Below are 19,882 nucleotides of genomic sequence, written 5' to 3'. Positions count from 1 at the left end.
CTGTTTGTTTTTTAGTTCGAAAGTACTAGTACTGTAAAATCACTTCAGTACTTTTCTCATTTCCAAAAAGTTGCTTCACCAACACAGTGATAACAGATACTGAGAAAGGGATATCACCCATAGCTTTCCTAGAGCAGGTTCACGATGATGGCATTGCAAGCAGAGACACTGGTGCAAATGTTTACCATTGGAGTGCCAGTGTTCTAGTCAGGACTGCTTTGATTTCAGTAGTATTAATGCACCTGGAACATTTACATTTATAGAAGTGGAAATGAATTAGAATGTATAGTTTTCAGATTCTCATTACAATTATATTACTGTTTATATTTAATTTGGAATAAATGTGTTATGCGTTTGATATTTGTTGATTCTGATTTAATTTCTAGAGTAAACAAAGTGGTGCACTATTTTCTAAATCTTAAGAAATGTGCTACAAGAAACTTTTTCAAGATTTATTTGAAAAAATAAAGATTAATCTAACATCTATAGCATTCTCCCACTGAAAACAGCAGAATCGGTACATGTGTTTAGGACCAAGAGGAAAGAATGCTATTGCCTTGAACTAACCGCAATCATTTTTCTCAGGTGTACCAACACTCTTGCAAGGGATCAATGATCCCCCTTTACATTACAAACTCGTTACCAGTTGATTGTGGGTTATCTCTACACTCTCTTTAAAATGTGTGTGTGAACTATGTTGAGTAGTGCTATCCCTTTCCACAAAATAATATCATCAGCATTGTCCAGCAGGGAAAAATACTTAATATAATAAAGCATGATTCACTAGAAAAGACAATAATGCTGGGAAAAACAGAAGGGAGTAGAAAAAGAGGAAGACCAAACAAGAGATGGATTGATTCCATAAAGGAAGCCACAGACCTGAACTTACAAGATCTGAACAGGGTGGTTCACGACAGATGCTGTTGGAGGTCGCTGATTCATACGGTCGCCATAAGTCATGGCTTGAAGGCACATAACAAATAATAAAGCAAAACATAAATTTCTTACATCACACCCAGTATTGCATCTTGTACCTTCAGGTTCCAATCCATTATGAACTTATTCCAATTCTCAAAAAATCTGATATTTTATTGATTTATTATTTATTAATTAATTATATATCCCACCTTTTCTCCTAAAAGAGCCCAGGTTGGCAAACACATCTATAATAAAATACAATTAAAAATAACATAAAACATTCATCCATTTGATAAGCATGGTAATTTAATCATACATACAATATTCCAAATCTTCAATAATCAATCTGATATTGATGGAACATTTCCATTTTTCCAGTTATAACCCATAAAATTCCCACCACTCTTAAGAGATCAATCATGGTTGACTGATAATAGCCCCAATCGAAAAGCAGGGCAATGAGAGTTATCTGTAATCCTCTGTCATCATACGTCAAGTTAGACAGGTTATGCCCATTTCTGCACCTGTTTATGTGGAAGAAAGTCCCATTTCAGTTAGCTTACTCCAAGCTATAGATGCACAGAAATATAAATATTACAGTCACAAGACAGTATTGTTGATTACTGAGAAGTGTTTCCCAGACTTCTGATAGTTTTTAAAAAAACATAAAATTGGAGGCAAGCTTCACTCATATATGCCAGTTTACTTGTAGTGTGAAACAATAAGAATTTGTCCAGTTCTTCAGGAGCTCAGCCTATGTTTCTTTATGAGGTACTGCTCTGTTCAATCAGGAGGCAACTCAGCAGAATGACTCTCATGAAGATGTAACTGGCAGTGGAGAATGGGAAATTATGCTACAACTCTGTACGAGGAGTAACTGAATACTCTAATCACATGAGATGTGACACCAGAGGTATATATATTTCAGGACCCATCCTATTCTTGCGTCTGCAGTTGGTCTTAAACTGTTTTAATATTGTATTTTTAAATTGCTGCAATCTGCTCTGGGACTTTATGGTGAAGGATGGATAAGAAATTTATTATTAATAATAATAAAAATGATGATACCCACCTCCAGCAGAGGCTGATTGGAGAGATGAAATGGGCACCCTTCTCTGTGGGTAGGTAGTTTGGATTACTGCAGCTTTTAGTCTTTTAATTGTTTCTGGTGATAGCAGGTTCCTCACAGCACACTGGCATGCCATGGCAGACAGTTTGAGAATTATCTGTTCTAACCGTATTGAAACTGTAGGGTTACCAAGCCACCATTGTGTATGATGTGGAAAGTGCACCAGTTCAGAAGGTCGATGTGGTGCAATATGGAGTTTTTGGTAGGAAAGCATTTCTGGTCAACTCTCTGAATATTAAGCTGCTAATATAACAAAACACAGCAGGAGTCTTAAGTTTTAATTGCAACACAAAAGTTTGTCCTATTGGTACTAATAGCCCGACAGCTAATATTTGAATAGATTTCAAAGAAACATCAGCTCATGTCACCCATATAAATTATAAAATTAAGTAGTATTTCATAGATGTTATGAAATGGTTTCTGTCATCTCGAGTGCAGAGGAGACAGGATGCAAGAGGTTTTTTTAATATATGCATTAAAATTGAGCTGAGATGGAGGAGGGAGAAATTGCAAGTCCTAACAAGAGTGATTTATTTCTTCTTTAATGTGAGTTCCTTAAACATTTTCTTTAAACTGTTTTGGTATTAATTTTTTAAATAAGAATTGAGAATCTCTGCTAATTACCTGCAGATCAGTATGGTAAGCCTATCTAAAGATTCTAATGGGAGAAAAATCAAAGTTGCCAACTTAAGGAGTGTTAATGTACAGTTCTAAAAAAACGAACTCCATTGGAAAAGCTCTTTATACTGCTGTTCTCCTTGCGGTCAGTGGGGAGTACAACCTGTAATACTAACTAAAGTAACTCTATCTGATAGTACATATCACAAGATTAATTTAAAAATGGGTTATGCTGTTGGGCCAGGCACAAAACTGACTGAATAAAACATCTGTCAGTATTTCAAAAATTGTGGTGTGAGTGCCATTCCCAAATGTTATTATTTCAAATATAAACCCAATAATGTTGCCCATTGATCAAATGAAGCATACTTGAATAATTAAACCTTTCCCAGAAGATATTGCAGTAGCCTTCAACCATGAAGAGGACACACACAGGGACAGAAATAATAGCTACAGAATTATAGTGCCCATAATTCTTAGGTCCTGACTGGAGTTTACATAACACTCCTGTTAGTTTAAAGAGAATCCTCTATGCAGCTATCTGTGCAGAGTTAGTTGCTACATAGTTCTATATATTTGGCAGTAACTCTGAGATGTGAATTGTTTGTGACAAATGCACAAAAGTTCTTTTAGTCTGATTATGAATAATAAGAAATAAATTCAGAGCATATTTAAAAGAATGGCATTCTTTTTAAAACATTGCATCAATTTTATTGATTGATATCCTGCCCTTCCTCCCAGCAGGAGCCCAGGGCGGCAAATAAAAGCACTAAAAACTTTAAAACATCATAGAAACAAACCTTAAAACACATTAAAACAAAACATCCTTAAAAATATTTCTTTTAAAAAGCTTTAGATTGTATTGTTGTGTTTTTAAGTAACCTTGAGAAAAGTTTCTCTTTTAAAGGTGGGTTATAGAGGACTTTCATAATGATTGTACTAATATTGTTATTATTAAAGCCCAGTGCAAAAACAGTCCCCCACCTCAGGTTTTTAATTTGGTGAAACTGATTTGGAGGATTCCTGTAGAATGATAGTCTCTTGGTACTATTTGGAAAAATATTGTATTACATTCTTATGAGAGTACTATAAAAACAATATCGGCTGCTACCTTCTAGACAATGTTAGTAGTATATATTTCTGACAGAATTAATGCCCTGTGAAAAGGCCAACATTTGTAGGTGCATGCTCCTAAAATGTTTATATGTATTTGGAGAAGCCATAGCAGGACAATATTAGAATGATTAAAGGGATAGACAGAATGAAGAGTCCAAGATTAAAATCTTACTGGATGACTGTGAACCACTCATCTCTCAGCCTAATCTACCTCTCAGAACTGTGAGAATAAAATGGGTGTGGAGAAGGGCCATGTACATTGCTTTGAGATCCTTAGAAAGGGGGGGGAGAGAAAGGTAATATATGTTTTAAATTGGTGGTTAGTTGAGGCTTCCATTCTTACTGCCACCAGCTTTCAATATATTTCTCAGCCCCCGCCCCCTGCTACTTTTCTTTATATTCTCTTGTATACCTACCTTCCTCCTCACTTTAACGTGAGGAGGTTTGAGAGTGTCGAAGAAGCTGAAAACAATTCCTTCAGGAGTCGAGACCAAGAGGCTGGAATCCTAGCAGGGGCACTCAAGGCGGAATGGTCAAAGCTGAGACACCAGACTGAGATGCATCCAGATTCAGAGGAAGGCAATGGTAAACCAGTCTGAATACCTCTTACCATGAAAATCCTATGAATAGGCTATCCAAAATGCAACACGAGATAGTGCTGGAAGATGAGACCCCCAGGTCAGAAGGCACTCGCTGAGCTACTGGGGAAGAACAAAGGACAAGTACGAGTAGCGCTGTGACTAATGACGCAGCTGGAACAATGCTGAAAGGAAGCCCAGAAGCTGATGCACACAGATGCGAAAGGAAAGTCCGGAGTTGTACGACATACACAATAGGAACATGGAATGTGAGTAGCATGAAACAGGGAAAGTTAGAAATTGTCAAGCAAGAAATGGAACATATCCACATTACAATACTTGGCGTCAGTGAATTAAAATGGATGGGAATGGGACATTTTCAATCGGGCAACTATAAAATATTTTATACCGGAAAGGAGAAATTAAGAAGAATCAGGGTTGCTTTAATAGTGAGAAGTGATGTAGCAAAAGCAATTAGGAGCTATAACGCAAGACCTGAGTGAGTGATATCAATGAGATTTAATGGGAAACCTATTAACATAACCATCATCCAAGTCTTTGCTCGAATGGCAAATGCAGAAGAAGAGGAATTGGAGAGATTTTATGCAGAAGTAGAGGAAGAAACTGATCACACACCAAAGCAAGATGTGCTGATAATCATGGGGGACTGGAATGCAAAAGCAGGGAACACAGGAGAACAAGGAATTGTGGGGATATGGGGCTTAGGAGATAGAAATGAAGTAGGAGAAAGACACTGAATTCTGTGAAGCCAATAATTTGTTTCTTGCAAACATATTTTTTTGAGCACCCAAAAAGACGACTGTACACGTGGACATCACCTAAAGATCAATATAGGAATCAAATTTATTATATAATTGGTAGCAGAAGATGGAGAAGTTCCATATTTTCTGCGACCACAAGATCAGGAGCAGACTGCGGTACAGATCATGAACGGGCAATATCAAAAAATCAGAATAAAGCTAAAGAACAAAAAAACCCACCAATCATAGTGCCAAAATACAATTTAAATAACATCCCAGAAGAATATAAAGATCAAATAAGGAACAGATTTGAGGCTTTAAACCTAGTGGACAGAGAATCAGAAGAACTATGGATTGAAGTCAAAGACATTACCAGGGAAGAATGTTAAAAGACAATACCTCTAGTTAAAAAGAGAGAAAGACCTAAATGGATGACTGATGAAACTCTTTAAATGGTTAGAGAAAGAAAGCAAAAGGAGATAGAAACACAGTTAGAACGCTGAATGCAACAATACAGCAACTAGTACGTAGGGGCAAATAAAACTATTACAACAGTTATTGTATAGAAATAGAAGAGGACAAAAAAAGGGTAGAACAAGAGCCCTATTTCAAAAGATTAGAGAAATGAAAGGAAAATTTAAACGAAGAGTAGGGATGTTGAATAATCAACAGGGGAACACATTGACAGAGATAAAATAAAAGGCTGATGGAAGCAATACACTGAACTCTATAAAAGAGATGCAAGAATGACAGATTCATTCACAGAGGAGCCATGGGATGAAGAACCAGAAATATTAAAATGTGAGGTGAAAGCTGCTCTTAAAATGCTTGGAAAAAATAAATCACCAGGAATAGATGGCATACCAATAGAGTTGCTACAAGCTACTGAGACTGAATCTGCCCAAATTTTGACAAAAATTTGTCAACAAATATGGAAAACTAAACCATGGCCCACAGACTGGAAACATTCAATATACATCCCAATTCCAAAGAAGGGGGATCCCAGGGAATGCAATAATTATTGAACTACAGTAGGGGCCTGCTTTACGGCGCTTCGCTTTATGGCACTTCGCTAATGCGGCTGTCTCAATTAGACACAATGAGACTAAAGCTCCACTCATATGGTGCTTGTTCTGCTTTTACAGCGGTTTTCGGGCATCGTGCGCCATTCTATTCAATGAGTTCCGCTTTTCAGCCGTTTTTGCTTTTCGGCGGGGGTCCGGAACGTAACCTGCCATATGAGTGGGGCCCTGCTGTATTGCCGTAATATCCCATGCAAGTAAAATAATGCTTAAGATTCTACAACAAAAGCTCTTACCATATATGGAGTGAGAAGTGCCAGTTGTCCAAGCTGGATTTAGAAAGGGAAGAGGTACCAGAGATCATATCACAAACATACGTTGGAATGGAACGGACCAAAGAATTTCAGAAGAAAATCAACCTGTGCTTTATAGATTATAGCAAAGCCTTTGACAGTGTAGATCATGAAAAACTATGGAATGCTTTAAAAGAAATGGGGGTGCCACAGCATCTGATTGTTTTGATGCTCCATCTATACTCTGGACAAGAGACTACTGTAAGGACAGAATATGGAGAAACCGATTGGTTCCCAATTGGAAAGGGTGTAACAAGGGGTGTATTTTATCACCCTATTTGTTTAATCTATACACAGAATATATCATACGGAAAACGGGATTGGACCAAGATGAAGGAGGTGCGAAAATTGGAGGGAGAAATATCATTAGCTTAAGATATGATATGCAGACAATACCATACTACTAGCAGAAACCAGTAATGATTTGAAACGAATGCTGATGAAAGTTAAAGAGGAAAGGACAAAAGTAGGACAACAGCTGAACATCAGGAAGACTAAAGTAATGACAACAGATTTATGTAACTTTAAAGTCGACAATGACATTGAACTTGTCAAGGATTATCGATACCTTGGCACAGTCATTAACCAAAATGGAGACAATAGTCAAGAAATCAGAAGACTGGGGAGGGCAGCTATGAGAGAACTAGAAAAGGTCCTCAAATGCAAAGATGTATCACTGAACAGCAAAGTCAGGATCATTCAGACCACGGTATTCCCGATCTCTATGTATGTATGTGAAAGTTGGACAGTGAAAAAGGCAGATAAGAGAAAAATCAACTCATCTGAAATGTGGTGTTGGAGGGAGTAGAAAAAGAGGAAGGCCAAACAAGAGAAGGATTGATTTCATAAAGGAAGCCACAGACCCGAACTTACAAGATCTGAACAGGGCAGTTCACGACAGATGCTCTTGGAGGTGACTGATTCATAGGGTCGCCATAAGCTGTAATCGACCTGAAGGCACATAACAACAACAAAAGTATTTGTTATGGCTATCCTATGAAGCAGCAACCTCCAATAGCATCTGTTATAAACCACCCTGTTCAGAACTTGTAAGTTCAGGTCTGTAGCTTCCTTTGTGAAATCAATCCATCTCTTGTTAGGCCTTCCTCTTTTTCTACTCCTTTCTGTTTTTCCCAGCATTATTGTCTTTTCTAGTGAAATGTCTTCTCATGATGTGTCGGAAGTATGGCAACCTAAGTTTCATCATTTTAGCTTCTAGTGATAGTTCTACTTTAATTTGTTCTAACACTCAGTTATTTGTCTTTCACGCTACGGTATGTGCAAACCTCTTCTCCAACATCACATTTCAAATGAGTTGATTTTTCTCTTATCTGCTTTTTTCACTCTCCAACTTTCACAACCATACATAGAGATAGAAAATACCATGGTCTGAATGATCCTGACTTTGGTGTTCAGTGATACATCTTTGTATTTGAGACCTTTTCTAGTTCTCTCGTAGATGAGATGCGGGGGTGGAGCTTGCCCATTCCCCCCCCATCCTTCCGCATCCGATTACTCAAAAATCAGAGAAGTGTATTTTGCACATGTTCAAAGGAGCTCTCCGTTATTATTTTACACTTTCCAGGATTGATTTCCTAGTATTTGTTAACACGTTTATATCTCACCCTTTCCTCCCCAAGGACCTCAAGGTGGTGTACATATCTATTTCCCACCCCCTATAATATCCTTATAACAACCCTGTGAAGTAAGTTAAAGGACGTGACCGGCCTAAGGTCACCCATTAAGCTTCATGCCCGAGCGGTGCTTTGAACCTTGGTATTCCAGGGCCCGGTCAGACACTCCAACCGCTCCAGCATACACTGACTCTCATAGGCTAAAAGTCACGGGGCCGATTCCTCTATCTTCTACTAAAAGCCTTAACAAGTTAAAAGTTTAGTTACACTAAACATATGCAGCAGACTTACAGTGAACTGATAAAAAAAAACAACCATTGTACATAGATAACAAAGCATAAAGCCTTCGGTATGCTCTTTTTTTTAATCTTCTCCCAAAAGGAGGTATTTTCAAAAGTTCCCGGAGCGGCAGAATCCCCGTTGTAATTCCTGACTGTTTCACCACACCCGTAACACCAAAGCCCTGCTGCAGGCAGTACCTGGGAACGAAAGGCTCTTTCGAGCCTGCTTTTGTCGGGCAGAATCGGCGGGCTTAGAAGGAAAAGGAGGCGGGCAGTGACGAAGCTCAGCCTTAGTGGGTCGGGATGGAAAGGGGGTGCGGCTATTGCCGCACAGGCTGCTGGGCTGGCCGGTGGGCGAGGAGAGAACTGTGCTTAAAGGTAGAAGCAGCGTCAGCGGCGGCCTACAGGCAGGACAAACTTGCAGAGGAAAAAGAGAACGGTTGTTTTTGCTTTGGGCGAAGGTTTGTTGGTTATCGCTTGTTCTTAATGCCGATTGTAGGCTTTTAGGAATGCGCCGCCTGCGTGCCTTCCACCGCGTGTGGTGCTTTTCTCCAGGCTTGCGGATCTACCTGCCCCACGTGCATCGCGGGGTAGTGGCTCTTGTCGCCACCGCGGGAAAGGGGAATGGCTGGGGATTTGCAGCGCGGCGAAGTTCTGCCTCTAAGACCCGGATGGGTTGTATATGTTGCAGTGTGTGGCGTGATGGCATCACACGGCCTGTTTTCTACATAGAGAGAGAGTTGTACAGGGCCTGTACGCGCAGAAGGAAATACCCAAGGTAAAAATAATCCCAAGAGCGTGCTAGGGTTTGGTGCTGGCGAGCTTCTAGATCTGAAACCTAGTTGGTTGTAACTCTCCTTGTGTAATCCACGTGTGCCCTTACGTATAGCCAACTGAGGTGGCAGAGTCTTGGACTTAAGAATTGGATGTGCCCCTTCTTTAAAGCTTTCTTCGTGTGTAAAACAAAACGAAAACAAATGTCTATGAAGGCTGAGTGGGGAACCCATCGGAATCAGTAGGGCACATGTTCAAGAGGAATATCGGGGGGAAATTCCTGTAGAACTTACATCTTACATCTCTAGGGTGCCCTTTTTTCTTGTGAAAGCGGGGGAGAAAGAGCTCCATGATGTACGCTCGTGAATGTAGATGCAAACCACGTGGAGGATTGTTTGAATAGCAGCTGATAGTTTTTTACTTGAAGTGGTCATAGAGAAGTGGAGAAGGTTTTAATTCTTATTCCTGAGTATCATCGTTTTTCCTTCTTCCGTGGGCAATACTGTGTTCTGTACTGTATAAGTGAGATCAGGCAGATATCATCCATGTGGCCTGATTTCTTTTGATGGCCAGTACTTTGTTACCTTAGAATTAGTGCCCAGCAGCACAGACTCCTTAGCTATGATGCTTCTTCTGTGGTAAGAACAGCCTTGCGATGTAATAGAAGTTAATGGTCACTGGGTCTACCCAAGACAGTAGAACAGCAAAAGTCTTGCCGTGGTGGGTAGAAGCATTTCAGATTGCAGGTGAGGGGTTCTCCTATGTTCTCCTATGTGTTTTTTTTAAAAAGCAACAACACACATTAGCACAGGAGGGGGGAGAAAAAAGATTCTCACTCTCCTCTCCCTGATGGCCTAGTTTTTACAGGGAGATTTTTATATAGGAAATAGAGTGTTTAATAAAACCCACTTAGCTCCTGAAATACTCCATTCTAGCTATCCTTTCATTCTTTTCCCTGAAAGGAAATGTTCACTAATCTCTGGTTCTAAAGCTGGGGTGTGGAGCTTCTGGAAGGGAAATATAGTGAATCTTAATTACTATATTTTCAGTTAAAGCAGCAGTTGTTTTTCATCATTGTCCTGTGCAGCTGTTTCATGCCACTGCAGAGCCAGTGTAGTGTAATGGTTAAAGTGTTGGACTATCACCTGGGGGTCCAGGGCTCGAATCCCCACACAGCCATGAAGCTCACTGGGTGACCTTGGGCCAGTCACTGCCTCTCAGCCTCAGAGGAAGGCAATGGTAAACCTCCTCTGAATACCGCTTACCACGAAAACCCTATTCATAGGGTCGCCATAAGTCGGAATTGACTTGAAGGCAGTCCATTTCCATTCCTCCCCCTCATCCAGCACTCACTGAATGTCTGGAGTGGAACTGTGCTCATTGGCACTGAAACCTGATTTCTGAGTGCCCAGCAAAAGATTTGGAAGGGCCGGTGTGTGTGCATAGTTGCATGCATATTATAGGCTCTCTATGTGATCCTTATCATGCAGGGAGCCTACACATGTAGAAGCCCTGTTAAGGTCGTCTACCGAATGCACAGAGGGTAAGGTTGACAGGTACAAGCTACATCTTCAGCACAACTGTGAAAAGTTTGGGAGACCTGTTTATGGCATGTGGCCACCCTAAGGGGTGAAGGGTCAAGGGTGGGCCTACTGGGAGGCTGATGTTGGAGACTGTACCCATTGGCTCCCCCCCATCTCTATGCATTTGCTCTGTGTGCGTGCATGCGTGCGAGAGAGCATATTCACAAGCAAGCATTTAATCATATGATAGCCTTCAACCAATAGTCTAAAGTGGTAATAGCCCATTGAGGACTAAACTTTAGATTCTGGTTTCTACTATGGAACCGCATGAGCTCTATCCAGACATCCCCGCATGTTTCAGTAGGGCTCATGTGGTTCCTTAGGAGATACCAGAATTGAAAGTTTAGTCCTCATTGGGCTGTATGACTTCAGGGTGTCATCTCTCACCCCCCCCAAACAGAAGTTCATCCAGTTATGTGAGCTGCCCCCACAGTTTGAAAGTTCCTTTTTTTTTTTAAGCTGGTGATGTGCTTTTTGAAAAATATATTTTAAGCTTTATTATAAAGAAATGTATGCATAAATTCATCAAAACACATAAAAACAGCTATATCAATAGCAAAGAGGGGAGAGAGAGAAAAATTATACATACTTGATAAATATTTATCACATCAATGAAAATAGTTGATAAGGGTACTTATTCTCCTGATAGTACTGGTTCCATGTTAATATGAATATTGACCAATTTTGTATTGTTCATTTTTCCGTAATACGTAAGTTTTACTAGATTCACTATGCCATGTGGTTTTTTAAAATGTGGCATAAGGTGTTGTCCAGCATGGCTGGGCACACAACCAACCTGGCACAAAGGGGGCTTGCAAAGCAACTAATAAAAAAAAGCCTAAAAATAAAATGAAGCCCTAAATTCTGTGTTACAAAGCATTGTAAGTTTTGTGGTTGTAAAGAAATCCAGCAACATACGACTAAAAACAGAACAAAATAGTACTCTGTACAAGAAGAGAAATAATAAAACAGTATAGCCATAACGATAAAAAATGAACAAATAAATCAAGAAAATAAAGCCCCAAACTCTTTTGAATATCATTCTCTGTCCTAGATACCTCCTAGCCTAGCTGCTTAAGAGTTTAATTATAAGCTATTCAAAGTTTTATCACATCTTCTGAGTTATGAAGCATTTAAAATCAGTACGTAATTCATAGCTACCTGGATCCAGTGGTTCTTTCTTCTTTGTCAGCCCCCTGGGAAGAGAGGGGAAACTGAGTTCCTGATCTTGAACTTTTTATGCTGATCCGAGGTGGGATCAATTTTTTCCAGTATTCTAGGGGAAAGCGCAGTTGATGTTCTTATACAAGTTTTTCACTATCTCTCACTTGTCTTGTATGCGCTTTCCATTTCAACTTTTGTCCCATAAACGAGCACCATTGCTTCACAGGTTAGGGCTTCACTGGCTGCTGAGTCGTCAAACGAGGCTTCCTTTATCAGCTAATGAGACCTTCTCATCAACCAACAAACCTTTTCTCCTCCCTTAGCAGCCCAAGTGCCAAGGTCTCTCACAAAGGCAGCAAAGGTTTTTATGAATAGCGTTTATGTACTGCCTTTGCAGTACATAAATGCAATTTATTTTGCAGTACATAGTTGCATTTATGTACTGCACCCAAGGCGGTGTCCAATGTAAAAGCAGCTGGGTCCTCTTGTATAGGTGTGTAGAGGCTGAAGAAAGAACTATAAGTGGAAGGGTGGCCCATTTGCCATTCTTTGAGCCCCTAGGAAACTCTACAAACCAACCCACTGGCTGTGGGCAGCACAGCTGACAGATTGCTGAATGGGATGCAGCTGTGGGCAGCCTGGGGAAGCTCCATCCACCCTGGTGGCTGCCCATAAAAGCAAGCCTAGAGGGGGAGTCTAGAGTGATGTCAGCAGGTGCTAGTTTGCTTGGGCCCTAATTGAGAGCCAGGAGACCGACAGGTACTGACTGGGGAGATGTGTCAGAAGGAGAAGGAATTGCTCTCTGTATATCTTTACTAGTAATTTGTATTTGTGGTTTCATTGTACAGGTTTGTAACATTTGTTGTTTTTCATTTTCTGTCCCACTGCTTAGAAATATTTTTATGGACTAAGTGGTATAGAAACAGTCTAAATAAATAAAAATAACTTAGAAGCTTGTATAGAGCACACGCTTTTTCCCACTGCTGTCATTCAACTGAGTCTGTCGTGGTTGACCAGGAATTTGCAGGATCCAGTGATTCTTTGGGCGTTGGAGGTGCAGATTAACAAGCCATGCCCACTGTTGCTAAAAGGGGAGTGTTGTAAACAATCCTGTCAGACCTCCAGAAAAATGCCATAGGGCTTATTTAGAACAGGGTTGAGGAACCTGTGGCCCTCCAGATGATGTTAGACTCCACTCGTTATCAGCCTCAGTCATCGTGCCCTTGGTCCGGGATGATGAGAGCTAATAGACCACCAACATCTGGAAGGCCACAAGTTCCCCATGCCTGGTGCAGGGAAATAGAAGTACAGGCGGGCCCCGCTTTACGGCGTTTCGCCTTTCGGCATTACGCTAATGCAGCAGCTTTCAATTCCGGAAAGTCCTTGCTTTAAGGCGCTTGTTCCGCTTTTACAGCATTTTTTCGTTGCATGCCATTTTCGCGTAATGCGCACCATTATTTTCAATGGGTTCTGCTTTTTGGCAGTTTCCGCTTTTCGGCGGCAGTCCGGAACGGAACCTGCCATATAAGCAGGACCCACCTGTAGCTATATTCCTGGCCAGATGCTTGAGAAGTGGATTCTGGGTAGGATCTTGGAATCAAAAGTGAGGGAGATGGTGTCAGGAATTAGTTCTGTTTTCAGTGCTCTTTAATATCTACATGGTGCTGTTGGGAGAGACTGTCCAATGATTTGGGAATGTGTTGTCATCAGTATGCAGATAATAGGTAGTTCTATTTCTCCTTTTCATTGCATTCCAGGGAAGTTGTTGATCGTCTGAATGTGCCAGGTGGTGATGGGCTGCATAAGGGCTAATAAACATAAGCTTAATAAAGGCAAGGTGGGGGTGCTTTCTGGTCAGGAGACAGGTGGAATCTGGAATATGCTTTTATTTCATTTATGGGGTTATTTTTCATTGTTGTAAGCTGCCCTGAGAGTTATGAATGCATTAGAAGGGTGAGGTGAACATTTCTTTAGACTTAAAAATTTATATATTTTTTAAAGAGTAATATTCAATAATACAGCAGAGGTGTTTGCTGGAAAAATGGAGTTTAATAATTTAAATGAACAGTAGTTTTAAATGTTGCTCTGGTTACAGGTGGTGAAAATGGCTGAAAATGGAGATAGTGAAAATATGTCTGACTTGGAAAGGAAGATCTGTCAGCAAATTGAGGTATGAAAATTGAGAATGCATAGCATTAATCTAAAATGTGAGAGTCAGTGTGGCGTAGCGGTTAGAGTGTTGGACTATGACCTGGGAGACCAGTGTTCGAATCCCTACACAGCCATGAAGCTCACTGGGTGACCTTGGGCTAGTCACTGCCTCTCAGCCTCAGAGGAAGGCAATGGTAAAACCATCTCTGAATACCGCTTACCATGAAAACCCTATTCCTAGGGTTGCCGTAAGTCGGAATCAACTTGAAGGCATTCCATGTCCATTTTCAATCTAAAATGCCTATTATAAACTTGGTACAGCTATCTTTTCTGAGTACTTAAAATGAGGATTTCCCCATATCGTGCAAACCCAGCTTCTGTTTGATTGCTATAAGGCTATGACAGCCTTCCCCAGCCTGGTGCTCTTGAGATGTTTTGGGCTACAGCTCCCATCTGTACAGCTGTGCTACTATAGTGTTGAAGATGAACTGGACTTCACAAAGACAAAGATTAACATGGTTTTGAGCAGTCGAACGAGAGGCTATGCAGGGGTCTACAGCTGCAATCTGTGAGAAATGCTCCATTTGTTCTGATGAAGCATGAGATGGGATGTAATCAAGGAGATCGTGTCATAACGATTTGAAATTACTGGATACAATCCAGTGTCACAGTTGTTTTTTTAGTTGGACTTGATAACGTAGCCTCATCCATGTTTTTCATGCTCACTACCCATTTATTAAGCCTCAGTTTCTACCAAATGCCTTGTAACATAAAACTACTAAGAGAACTGCTTTATGGCCTTTAAAAACATTGAGCAGAAAACTGAGTATTTTTTCACCTTGTACTCAGATACATGTATAATAAATTCCAATGAAGCTCTAAGAAACGCTTTTGTGGATGAAAACTGGCTACTTGATGATACGTGAACCAGTAGATTGGCCTTGCCTTGGCTCTAATATTTGTTACTTTTTGTACTTCATAGTACTATTTCGGTGATCACAACTTACCACGAGACAAGTTTCTCCAGGAGAAGATCAAGCTGGATGATGGCTGGGTGACTTTAGAAACAATAATCAAATTCAACAGGTAGATCTGTGGGTGTGTGCTCAGATTGGTGGCTCATAATTTTATAGGAGGGGAAACGGGGGCTTTTTCAGTCTTGATTCCTTCCTTTCTCATAAGCCTCCCTTTGCTCCATCCCACATTGTTCAGGAGTGCTTCCCAACATTGTGAAGAGGGTTTATGGGGTGTAGGTGGCTACAGAGTGAGGAGAAGACTGAAAACATTACTTCCATGAACTTCATTAAGTTGGGATCCAAGCCAGTATGTATAACAGAGGGTCATGGTTTCAGTTTCATGAGTTTGTGTAGTCTTAATGCTGTCTCTCTTTATCACCCTCCTTTCCTTCACAGGTTAAATCGCCTTACAAAAGACTTTGATGCAATAGTGGGGGCATTAAAAAAATCAAAGACTGAACTTATGGAAGTTAGTGAAGACAAAACTAAAATCCGAAGGTCTCCAAACAAACCTTTGCCTGAAGTAACTGAACAATATAAGAATGCAGTTAAAAGCAGATCTGTGTATATTGTAAGTGGAAATGATATATATTTTAATGCGATGGATTTTAAACTTCTTATCTTCATGGACCTTTATTCCACATTAAACGTTGTTTGCCGCTGTCAAGGATCTGCTACATGTTACAAAGGATTCTGGGGAGCATATTTGGGGTCAGCACCTCATAGGACAAGACTGGTGATAGTGGACTAGCTGTCTTTCAACAAAGAACCTAAAACATTTTCAAGGAACTCCAGGTTTCTCAAGATCATAGATTAAAAAGTCATCTCATGTCATACACTATTATGTGTATTTTTAATAAATCTGTATTATATAGCCTGACAATGTGCACATTTGTTATATTTGTTAATTCTGCTTGACATTCAATTTTTGCCAGCCATGAGGAGCTGTGCAGGGCTCTTAAATATCTTTCTTTACTACTAGAAGTTCTATCTGTCCCTCCAGCTTCCATGCATTGTTCACAAGTCAGCTCAATATTTGTGGTGGGACTATATCACTATAAATGCCCTAAATGTCCCCAAATATTGGTATATTGTGTGTGTGTGCAAAAAACAACTGAATATGAAATAACTGCCTAAATCCTAATCTTTCAGAAAGGTTTCCCACTAGATGCAACCCTTGATGATATCAAAGAATGGCTAGATTGTAAAGGCAAAGTTGAAAATATTCAGATGAGGAAAACACTTCAGAAAACCTTTAAGGTAACTACTTAAAAAAACACCCTGCCAAATATTGATTGATTGTTGCTGTAGATGTGTTGTTTTATATTGTATTATTGTATTTTATCAATTGTATTTTAACTATTTGTAAGTCGCCTAGAGTGGCCATTGGCCAGATAGGCGACGAAGAAATTAATTATTATTATTTCCTCCAAGAACATTTCACATCTAATTAAAGTACTACCTTTCTTCATGCAGGGATCAGTATTTGCAGTATTTGATAGTGTTGAATCTGCCAAGCAGTTTGTTGAAACTCCAGGCCAAAAGTACAATGACACAGATCTTATTGTACTTTTCAGGCAAGTTATTTTATTTATTTATTATTCCTACATTTATATCCCACCTTTCCTCCAAGGAACTCAAGCTGGCGTACATGGTTCTCCTCTCTCTCCATTTGTTGTCATAACAACCCTGTGAGGTAGGTTAGACTGAGAGACTGTGACTGGCCCACTGTCACCCAGCAAGCTTCATACCGAGTATATTTGAGGTGGCAACACTCTGGGCTTATAACTTTGAAGTAGAGTTGGTGGCCTGCTAAACACAGGTAGATGAATTCTACTAGGATTCTGATACATCGAGCTCCTATATGTTATTGGGCCACAGTATGTGATCTCTTTCTCTCCCTGCTGCTCCCTCATTTGATCCTTACAACAACTCTGTGGAATAGGTTAGCATGAAAGAAGGTGACTGACTGGCCCAAAGTTATAGTCAGCCTCATGACTGAAGAGGGCAGATATGGGCAACTGGGGACCTTCTAGATGTAGCTGGACTACAACTCCTATCATCCCTGACTATTGGCCATGCTGGCTGGGGCTGATGGGAGTCAAGCAACATTTGGAAGGCCACCCCTTCAATTGAGTTAGGTCTAGATCCAAATCACATCCTGCTTTCTTGCTCTTACCTCTTTCCTCTGTGACAGACTTCCCTAACTCTAGTACCCTCCATATGTTGTTGGACTATAACTCCCTTCAGATGATAGGAGTTGTAGTCAATCAACATATGGAAGGTTCCGGGTTGGGGAAGACTGCCCTAAAGAAGTTTGTTCACATTGGCAAAACAGACTGCAGTAGATTTTGCTTGTATGTCTCTTGGTGGACATTTGTCCTTTTGGATGTGCTTCTCTTTAGTTAATTACACCAAGTGCTAGAAAATGGGTCTAGAGTTCTTTTCATCATCCTTCTTGCTCAGTCTGCCTGCAGTTTAGCACCAACCCTGATAGGAACATATATGGGAGTGATTTTGTGCAGTTTGAGGAATGTAGAGCGCAGTGGGAAGAAGAGTCTAATAATGCTTTAGGGGGAAACAGATGGCCAGTTTTAATAAGAGCTATTTTTTTAGACCAGTCTGTCAACACTAATTGGTACCATTATCTAATACAGCTAAGGCTGGGCATCGGTGGCAATTAGCTTAGTTCAAAGAACAGCCAAACATCTTAAGGATGACTTTCATATTCTTCTATTTTCAATAGTAGTCCTAAATCGGTGTGCTTAATTAAATTATGCTCCGTGCAGGGATGATTACTTTGCAAAGAAGAATGATGAGAAAAAACGGAACAGACTGGAAGCGAAAGCAAAGGCCAAACAGTAAGCTGTAACTTGAACTTTGAAAGTAGCATCTCTGCTTTGTATACCAAAAGTTTCCTCGACTAACTTTGCAATCCTTTTTGTAACAGGGAAAAGGAAGAGAAACAGAAGCAAGCAGAAGATGCTGAAATGGTACATTCCCCTTGATTTCTTTGACTGATGGTGTAGTGTAATCCACAGTGGGTCTGATAGCCCTTGCCTCTGTTTAATTAAAAGGATAACGTGGCAGAATAAAGACATGAAAAGCAATTAGCTAATCCTTAACTTGAGTCTTCTCTCCTGGACCTGTAAGAATAAAACAAACAGGAAAGCTTCACCTGCATCCTCAAACTGAACACCATTTAGTAATTTCAAACTTCATTTCCTACACATATCAGAGCTGAGCCGCTATGTACCAGGGGTCAGCCCTGGCACTTGTTCTCAATGCTCAATCCTAAAAGATACAAAGTAAGTGTAAAGTGCCTCTGAGCAGGTGCAGAGTGCATTTCCCTCCCAAAATGAATAACAGTTCAATTGGTGTTGGGGAAGGTTTGAAGAGGAACTTGAGCCTGGACTTTTTTCTTCTATAAATTAAATGCTGGATGGCTCATTCATAAGGGCTCTTCACTAGTGCTTATTATGAACCTCCTGGAGGTATATGACGGAGGGACCTGAAAAACAATTCTGCCTTTTTGGTGGCAGTAGGCCAGCCCCTTATTTAACCGTTTGCATAGTAGCCAAATGCAACCAGGAATTTCATGCCAATGAGGGGAAGATGCCTGGAGAAGAGAGGGGCTTCTCTTCCAGTCCACTTGATGCAAGGCTCTTCTCTTTTACTAGCCTGCATTTTCACACTGGTCACAATCCTTTTTTGTGGACTTGCTTACAAGACTGTTAGACCATACTACAAAAAGGCTGTTCTGACAAAGATGGAATTGAATTGTCATCCTAAGGCTCATTGTTGTGTAGCCAAGTGGATAAGATTCAAGGTACTAATGCACCCATCCATTTTCAAGCTTTTAAAAAGTTTTAGAGACTTAAGCACCATTGCCAAACTGCAAAATGTATATTCCATTTGGTATCTTAATATCACTTCTCTTGATACATAACTGTGTCATCTGCTTCACTAGCTTTCCTGTAACCCCCCCCCCCCAATCTCACACTTAATGTGATCATGGGTGCCTGAACCTTTGGGGAATGGGAAACTCCAAATAACTGCTTTGAAATATTACAAAAATGTGCTCTAAATTGCCTTGCAGGGCTTGGAGCTTCCTGGCTTCATAGTAGTTCTGCTATATATTGTAGGAAGTTGTGATCCAGGGTACTGGAGCTTAACTAAGGCTGTATCACTGGAGCATGTCAGAAAAATTGAACCTAGAATAAAGTCGTGCATAGTCAGAAGTGTGCATCTTCAATGGGATGGCTGTTACAAGTCTGATGTGAGGTCTGTGCAGCCTTCTAGAAAAGCAGCTGTTAATCGTGCTGAAGGGAGCCAGCCCCTTTCAGGCATTTACATTCATGAGAGCATGGTGGAAGAGAGTGGAGCAGGGCCATTCAGAGTCTGGGGGGAGGTCCTTCCAATATGTGGATGGCAGGGCCATGGGGCCAGTTCAGTGTGGGGCTGCAATAGTGAGGACAGAGCCAGCAGGCGCAGCCCTACTCTCTTCCTCCACATTTATTTTATTAAGCTCTCTGGGCGGTTTACAGTAGCTAAAAACATTTTAAAAAATACAGTTTAAAACAGATCTTATAAAAACAATTTAAAACACAATTTAAAAATTTAAACAGTATAAAACACATGCTAAAATGCCTGGGAGAAGACGAAAGTCTTGACCTGGTGCCGAAAAGATAACAGTGTTGGCACCAGGCACACCTCGTCACAGAAATCATTCGATAATTTGGGGGCCACCACTGAGAAGGCCCTCTCCCTTGTTGCCATCCTCC

General features: G+C 40.5%; 1 protein-coding gene and 1 long non-coding RNA gene across 4 annotated transcripts in view; one reads left to right on the top strand and one right to left on the bottom strand.

Annotated features, from left to right (window-relative positions):
• Nucleotides 1-1,291: 1,291 nt before the first annotated feature.
• LOC133376428 (uncharacterized) lies at nucleotides 1,292-8,932 on the bottom strand. Its single transcript, XR_009760476.1, has 3 exons — nucleotides 8,609-8,932; nucleotides 7,369-7,446; nucleotides 1,292-1,442 (listed from the first exon to the last, which is right to left on the bottom strand). It is a non-coding gene; the product is annotated as an uncharacterized LOC133376428 (long non-coding RNA).
• The window catches only part of SSB (small RNA binding exonuclease protection factor La), a 15,450-nt gene continuing 4,280 nt past the window's right edge, over nucleotides 8,713-19,882 (top strand). Inside the window, exons 1-8 of one of the 3 annotated variants that reach the window (XM_061608531.1) lie at nucleotides 8,713-8,871; nucleotides 14,027-14,101; nucleotides 15,065-15,168; nucleotides 15,495-15,669; nucleotides 16,251-16,358; nucleotides 16,575-16,675; nucleotides 17,888-17,959; nucleotides 18,049-18,091. In XM_061608531.1, coding sequence (XP_061464515.1) covers nucleotides 14,036-14,101; nucleotides 15,065-15,168; nucleotides 15,495-15,669; nucleotides 16,251-16,358; nucleotides 16,575-16,675; nucleotides 17,888-17,959; nucleotides 18,049-18,091 — 669 coding nt within the window. In that variant the 5' untranslated portion in view covers nucleotides 8,713-8,871; nucleotides 14,027-14,035. Of the gene's footprint in view, nucleotides 8,872-9,017; nucleotides 9,189-14,026; nucleotides 14,102-15,064; nucleotides 15,169-15,494; nucleotides 15,670-16,250; nucleotides 16,359-16,574; nucleotides 16,676-17,887; nucleotides 17,960-18,048; nucleotides 18,092-19,882 lie in introns of those variants that run through there. The other 2 variants (XM_061608530.1, XM_061608532.1) reach the window with 2 other exon arrangements.

This window comes from Rhineura floridana, chromosome 2 (assembly GCF_030035675.1).
Source record: "Rhineura floridana isolate rRhiFlo1 chromosome 2, rRhiFlo1.hap2, whole genome shotgun sequence".
NCBI lineage: Eukaryota > Metazoa > Chordata > Lepidosauria > Squamata > Rhineuridae > Rhineura > Rhineura floridana.
The sequence above is the reverse complement of the archived record's forward strand: the minus strand, read 5'-3'. Positions and strand labels throughout refer to the sequence as shown.